The 7,933-nt window shown below is 38.4% G+C and overlaps 1 protein-coding gene across 1 annotated transcript; it reads right to left on the bottom strand.

Annotated features, from left to right (window-relative positions):
* Positions 1-493: 493 nt before the first annotated feature.
* Positions 494-3,484, bottom strand: LOC130137509 (uncharacterized). Its single transcript, XM_056308970.1, has 7 exons — positions 3,408-3,484; positions 3,208-3,299; positions 2,989-3,094; positions 2,700-2,837; positions 2,233-2,314; positions 1,459-1,721; positions 494-828 (listed from the first exon to the last, which is right to left on the bottom strand). The coding sequence occupies exons 2-7, from the start codon at positions 3,274-3,276 to the stop codon at positions 764-766; spliced, it is 723 nt and encodes a 240-aa protein (XP_056164945.1). The 5' UTR covers positions 3,277-3,299; positions 3,408-3,484; the 3' UTR covers positions 494-763.
* Positions 3,485-7,933: the final 4,449 nt, after the last annotated feature.

The raw sequence follows: 7,933 nt of genomic DNA, 5'->3' as shown, positions 1-7,933 counted from the left end.
TTCGGTTATGTGCATCAAATCTCTGTTTTAGATTTTTCCCCCTTATTGTTACCTTGAACCGTGATTCTATTATGCTCCTTGCAGGCCCAACAACGTAAATATCACGTCTTGAAACGTATATGGATTTGGTATTCCTACTGTCAAAATACCAAGTTGAAGACTTCAAATGGATCTGGCAAAATTTCAGCTATATGAGTCGAGGAATCTAAAACAGTCATGCTTTTGCCTTTGGAATTCTCCTGGAGCATGCATCTTTCCAGATACTAAATACTGTTTATTGGTTTTACCCTTACTTAAAGTTCATTTATTTTACAGATATCTTGATCTCAGCGAGTCCAAACACACTTTGCCCCTGTCAGCACAAAAGCCTAAACAGCATAAATTAGTTTAACTATCACATCGGCGGACATAGACAAAATCAAATTTGTGCATCTTTCACTTTGATCTTAAGGACAGGATAGAAGTGATCACTTTCAGAAATTCAAGCATCCTCTCTACTTAACAGATCCAAAATTTGCTCATCATATCAGATCACAAAATATGATGTACAACTACAAAAGCTCTTCGACCAAAAACAAAATTACAAAAGCTCAATCCGTAAATGTAATGAAAATTTGTTTGTTCACCCAATGATGAGACACAAGATGGGGTCTTACAATCTTCCAAACAAGCATCATAGTCCTCACTATTGTCCCCTCTGCATGAGTTTCCCTACAACCCACCAGATACTGATATTGATAAGGGACACACGCTACCACTTCACTCAGCGATCCGCAGACTGAGAGCCCTGACCTGACGCGAAATTAGAGAGGTCCTTCTGATTGGAAGCTGCCAAAAAAAAAAAAAAACTCGTTCATCATGACTAAGAATACATTGAAAAGTGGCAAAGGCACATGCTGCTCTTGAAACTCGGGTGGTCTCGCCGATTACAAAAGCAATTCCCATTTTTGCACGCTCTTTTTAAATGCTTCAAATGGTTTTTTAAATTACGTAGGAACAGAAAAAGCATAAAGTGCGCGTGATTAGTCAATACATTTCTTACCTTACCAAAAAAAAAAAAATGCATAAAGGACCTTCCTAGTACAAACAACAATGTCAAAAACAGAATGCTTGCCTTGACTCCAAAAGAATCTCTGCTCAGAGAACACAAAATAGAATGAAGTCGCTGCCGAAAGCTGACTTGGCAATTCTTTAAATGGCAAATTGTATCTGTATGTACTAGGAGATGTACTAATTGAAACATAGATTAGTGTCATATTACTAGCTTTTGTCAGATCTGATGCACCATTAGTTGAATGCCCTGGTGGCAAACGAACAAAACCACCATGTCTATGCAAGTATGCTGACTAGTAATATGCCCAGCCAAACCTTTGTTGGAAAGATTCACCAATCCAAACTCCAAACCAAGTAAGAGCGATGGCGCGCAATATCTTGCTCAACATTAAATATCATGAATACCTTGAGGGTTTGAGTCCAAGTGGCTCAAGCTTTGAGCCATTGAGGACGATGGTTGAACTGGTCCCCTGAGGTTTGCAGTGTGGTGACCACCAGCGATAAGGTTCGGGACTCGCGAAATTGGCATATGTGCAGTGTCTAATGCAGCATTTTCCAGTGAAGACCGAGTAAGACTACCGCTGGGAATGAGAAGGTCGGACCCCACCACCTCTTCTGATCCGACAAAGCTGACAGGATTGGCAGGTAGCTTGCTACTAGATTCAGCTCTGCTCATCATCATTTTTGAACCACAAGCGTAAGCACGAGTCAGCATTACAAGTTGAAAATCAAAATGTTCGACAAGAATGCGCACCGTGACTATCATGTTGTTTCTGCCAATGAGTTTTATCAGTGGTAGCATTTAGGATCATCTAAACATACAATTCCTATCAAAAGAATATTCATGTCCTGTGAAGCAAGACTTGACGAGGCAAATATAATTATGCCGCACCTCGTGCCATAAGCCAACAAAGCGACATGCAGTCCCAAACGATGCATGTATTTAAACCAGTGCAGATAACAGAATTTGCAAAGTTAAATAATGTGCACACGCAGGTAATTTGATTTAAGAATCCTGTAAAGTAAGTAAGTAGCATTCAGATTGAGATGAATAGTTAAGCTATCACCAGAGTGTTCGACGCAGTGGAGAAAAAGGCAAAAGAAATTTTAGAAGATGTACCAAAAAAAATTTCTCGTAGAGACAAGATACAGAAACAATGCAAGAATTGAGTTTCTTACTCATTCTCATTGCTTGTCTTGCTCACTGGAGAATTAGCCAGTGGAGCTGTCTCTTGCGGTTTCATTGACATTTGTTGCTCCGCTGCACCATGAAAGGAGGGCAAGAACTATTAAAACCTCACAGAACGAAGTGTTCTAAGTGTGACAAAGAGCCGTCTAACGGGAGGCGAAATTCATAGGCTGAACTTAAAGGTCTACACAAAATGTCTTCACGAAGCAAACAATCATGAACAGATGGGCATGCTCAGAAGAGCACTCGACAAGACCCAAGTTTTTACGGTCATCTTGAGAGCGCAACTAGCTTTCGCTTTTATGATATAGTGTAAGAACCGAGTTTGATGGGCTTTTTCTCTTGTTCGGGAAGTTGACCAGTGTATACATGATACCATATGCTATGAAGGATAGAAGCTACGCATTTGAACCGTGAAGTTCTATATTGATGGAGTGCAGTCTTACGAGAGCCATACCAGGCACCAGAGGAAAATTCTTGTCTAGATGCTGTTGCTCAAGCAATTCATTGATCTTGCCGATCTGTCGTTTCAATGCTAGCCTTGTGTAGTAATTTTGGAAAAACTCCTGATTACTTTCTTCCAATTTGTCCCAAACTGGAATTCAAAGGACAAGTTCAGAAGCTTCGCATCAAGATATAAACCATACAAGAAACTGCGGGTAAACAGGACCGAATCATTCAGAATACTCAACCGGACAAGTTCTTAGCATTAATCACTGATCAAACCAAAAAAGATGATCTCTCACCCATACGTGTGAGATGGCTGTCAATCCTGAAATGAATTTCTAATGCATGGGCTGTTTCGTCACGGTCCATGTACAGCTGAATGCACTTCTCTATCAAATTGTGGGCCTACGGAAAAAGAACACGAGATGCGATTAAAGACCCTTTTAATTCGAAGAAATTCTGCGATCTTGATGCAATGCAGTGTGAAAGAATAATTCGGAATATAGTAAAACTTGTGCCTTGTCAACTTTATCCTCAGGATATCTTTTGCCCACCGTTGGCCGAGCGTTTGGATCTGGGGCCGCCATGATTCTATTGTGAAAACCACTTTCTGCAATCAAACATAACGAAAGAATTAAAATAATGCACGATGATTTTATACGATAGCCATTGAAGCAAGAACTTGCAGCAAAAAAAATTTGAAAGGACAGAGAAAGACCTGGAAAAGACGAAGTGACTGAGAGTAACCGAAAGTTGATTCTCGTTGCAGAGTTTGGAGTTGTACTTACATTTTGTTCAACTGTCACCGCCTCTTTTTAACGACGCCAACTGTTCTTGCCCATTGCTCCCCGAACTTTGAAGTATTTCAGTTCAACCCATGGGCTTTCAAGACTTTTCAGTTCTACCCCAGCAATTCTATGGGACTAGAGTTTAGTTTCGATCTTTGCCCTTTTTTTTCTCTTTCCCTCTGTTTGTGTTCTTTTTACCACTCAAACATATGCAATCGGATGATAACGAACAAGTTGAATTAAAAAGTCTATCCTATAAAGAAAGAGATTTATTGTGGTCTATTCCTTTTAATTACTAACATGAAGAATGCCTATCAGTTATGATTAGAGAGGAATAGCTCCCCTCCCCCACCCAACCACAAAAAAAAGGTAACAAAATGAGTAATTTCTGAAAAAAAAATTTCATGTTCATGTTGTCCCTAAATTTTATTTTTATCTAATTTAATCCTTGTACTTTTCAAATTCTGTTCAACATGGTCTTCCGTTCAAATCATTGATATTTTGCTTAACTGAGAAAGAATTATACATCATCGATATTGTGAGTCCAACTCAATTCAGAGCGGTTTCTGAAAAAGGAAAGACTTTCTTTTTCTCTGCTCCTTTCGTTCTTTCTTCCTTCCTTTCTTCATTTGTGCTGACCCCTCCATTGTTGCTGGCCATCACCACCAGTAACGTCGGTGGAGTCGTCCTGCCATGTCCACCACCATCATCGTCGGCGTCGACCCTCCATGCACAGCCCAACCCCAAGTGGTGGAGTTTTGCAAACTCGTGCTTGTTCTCTCTAATTGAGCTTTAGCGGATTAGTTCAAACTTAGATTGGAGTCACGCGACCTCCATTGGAAGTCGTATGAGAGAGAGAGAGAGAGGCAATGGTGATGGTGATAAAGGCAGCAGCTGGTTTTGGGGGCCAAGGTGCTGGTGCTTGAGTGTGGTGCCAGCAGCCAAGGTGCCACGCTGGGGGTAATTGAAGGAGTATTATATGGTCTAGATTGGCTTCAAGCTTAGTGGACATGTACGTGAAGTTTGTAGCTAGGAGATCGCTTCATGATTTGAGAAAGGTGTTTGATCGGATGCAAGATCATAATGTGAGATCTTGGACAGCGGTGATCATAGGATATCTACAAACTGGAGAATGCGGAGGCTATAAAACTCTCCTGGGAAATGAAAAAGGTCCAGTCAGGCCAAACCCTTTAAGAGTTTTAGGTTGCGTATGGCAACTATTCTGTGCTCGGGAACAGATTCTGATCAGAAATGATTCTTTTTTATTCTGTACCCGGGAACTAATTCTGAGCATTTGAAGGCGTTTGGTAACGGCCCAAAATTTCTATTCCTGAAAAAGTAAAAGAATAGAAATCCGTTTGGTAACGGCATAAAATTTCTTTTTATTAATAATATTTTAATAACATTTTAAATATTTTAATATTTCTTTCTTTTCTTTTTTTCTTCTCCTCCTTCTTGGCCATGGCCGGTAAAATATTTTTTAATTAATAATAATTTTATTAAAAATAATTTATTTATTTTTTTGGCCATAGCCGGTAAAAAATTTCTTTATTAGTAATACTTTTATTAAAAAATAATTTTTTTATTATTTTTGGCCACGGTCGGTAAAATTTTTTTATTAATAATATTTTTTTCTTTTTTTTGGCCATGGCCGGTAAAATATTTTTTTAATAATATTTTTTTATTGATAATATTTTTTTATTAAAATATTTTAATAAAAAATATTTTTATTGAAAATATTTTAATAAAAAATATTTTTATTGAAAATATTTTTTTTATTTTTTTTTGCCATGGCCTGGTCACCGGCCATGGCCGGTAAAATATTTTTTTATTAAATTTTTTTTATTAATAATATTTTTTATTAAAATATTTTTTTCCTTTTTTTTTGCCATGGCCTGGTCGCCGGCCATGGACGGTAAAATATTTTTTTATTAACATTTTTTATTAATAATATTTTTTATTAAAATATTTTTTTCCTTTTTTTTGCCATGGCCAATAAAATATTTTTTTATTAATAATATTTTTTTTTCATGGCCTAGTCTCTGGCCATGGCTGGTAAAATAATTTTTTTTTGTTCATGGCCGGTAAAATATTTTATTATTAATAACATTTTTTTATTAAAATATTTTAATCTCGCCAGATACGGCGAGGGTGGCCCTCGCGCCGGACATTAGAAGCTACATTAAAAATCAAGAAAAAGAAGAAGAAAAAAAATTGATTCTCATTTTTGTTCCCAGAATCAAGAAGCTACTTTTTTTTTATTCTTAATTTTGCTCCAAAACTGATTCTGGGCACAAATTTGCTAGAATTTGTGCCCAGAATCAAAAAATTTAACAAACGGATTTCTGTTCCAAAACTGATTCTAGGAACAAAAGAACAGAAATTTTCACTATTTGGCCAATTGCCAAATAGGCCCTTAGTGTTCTCGGGGCATGTGAAAGTATTTGTGATGTAGATATGGGGATACGAATATGCACCATAGCAATAAAATTGGGCTTTGCTTGCGATACTTGCGTGGGTAATTCCCTTATGAGCAAGTATTTTTGGTCGAGTCACACTAAAGATGCGTAGAGAGCTTTTGGTGCACTATTCGGAAAGAATTTGATTTCTTATGATACTCATGTTGCTGTTTTATCCTCTTGTAGCCATGTGGTATGTCACACCCCAAAACCTACCAATATGGGGAATGACACGGCCGTCCTTTCGCCCAAAGGACGCAGCCTCAAACCACCCAAGAATCCCAATGACATCGCTCTCGTTCTATTGGCTGCTAAACAAAGAACCTGAAAGGTTGGGAAAAGAGGGGGGTGAGCAACCACAGCTCAGTGAATAGTACATATCTTCTAAGTAGATTGAGCAATCACTATGCATATGTACAAAGCAATACCAGAACTTCAGAAGCCAAACCCAAGGTTTAAAACACATATAGAATCACATAACAGTTATTTCATTTCATCAAAACTTTGTACAAGTCACAAATACACATTTAAATCCACAATCACAATTCAAACTATCAATGGTCAAGTCCATTGATCAATCTCTATACAAACCACGTCAATGGTCCATTCCATTGACTAATCTCAAATCACACATCAATGGTCTATTCCATTGATGAATCTCATATCATATCAAACGTCGATGGTCCATTCCATCGACCAATCTATTGCTCAATATCTAACTATGGTCACGACACAAAGCCTTGTGACAAGGCTACCAAGATTCCCCCCTTGGTAAGGTCTCCACCTACAAAGCCGGTGGCTCGGCCCAGAAGGATATCCTAAACCCGGTATGCATACCCCCAAGCCCCTCAATGGGCTCACAGCGATATTGAGTATCAAACAATCATCATCCAATATCAGAAATCTAATCCAGAATACATTTCACAAACCAAACAAATAACTTTCTCGTAACACGGCTCATCCGCCGGAAATACATTTCGTAGAGCATTTCTTGAATAATTTCCGAACTTATTTCATAAACTAGTTCATAACACAATATACAAATGTATCCTTTCATAATACATTTCCAAAAACGATTTTCAAATCATTGACAAATACTAAAAAGTAGTAAATGCTCGATCCCGATTTATGCAACAAAATGCTCTTTTAAATTCAACATATATATTTATGTCGAATCATAATTCCTTCGAGATATGATTTTTATAAAACCAAAGAACAGATAGTACCACTCACCTGGAATCCCAAAAATCAAACAACCACGCTCACTCGAATCGACGATCTCGTAATCCTAACAATTAAACGAGAATCGACATCAAAATCAAGTAAAGCACCATTTCACTAACGACTAGACTAAACTAAGCTTAGACGCTAATCAAAACGACTCAAACACGCCCACAAATCCTCCTCCAAAGCGATTATCCAAATCGCCCGCAACGCGAAACTTGAACGCGAAACTTGATCGCGCCATAACTTTTTCCATCGAACTCCGATCCTAGCAAACTTATAGTCAAAAGAAAGCCCGTTCCGAGTATTACAAAAGCCCCAACTTGACCGTCCCAAAATCGAGCCGAAAACAGACAAAAATCGGCCTAAAGCCCACTGATCGCGCACTGTTCACCTTGTGCGGCCAACTTCAAAAATTCATATTGGGCAAACCGTAGGTCCAAATCAAGATCCGTAAGATCCCACAGCTCCACAACACCACAAACTATCAATTCTATAAAAATACACAGCTCTACGACTCAAAAATCGGACTTCGCCGCTCGAATTTCCCAAAATTCCGAATTTCAAGCCCTAAATCGGAAAACTTTTCCGATCGGACGAACGAGGGGCGTGAATGCTTACCGGGCGTTGCGATACGAAGTCGAATCGGCTAGGCGAGGTTCGCGCGGCACCAAACCCTCCCTTTCTTCTTCTTCTTCTTCTCTTCCTCTCTTTCTTTCTTTTCCGTTTCTGTTTTCTCCTCCCCGAAAGCTCTCGGTCCTCTTTTATAATTG

Source organism: Syzygium oleosum, unplaced genomic scaffold, assembly GCF_021117445.2.
Source record: "Syzygium oleosum isolate NSW1041296 unplaced genomic scaffold, Sole_v2.1 Sole_v2.02, whole genome shotgun sequence".
Lineage (NCBI taxonomy): Eukaryota > Viridiplantae > Streptophyta > Magnoliopsida > Myrtales > Myrtaceae > Syzygium > Syzygium oleosum.
Note: the sequence above shows the minus strand (reverse complement) of the source record. Positions and strands in the feature narration are given on the sequence as shown.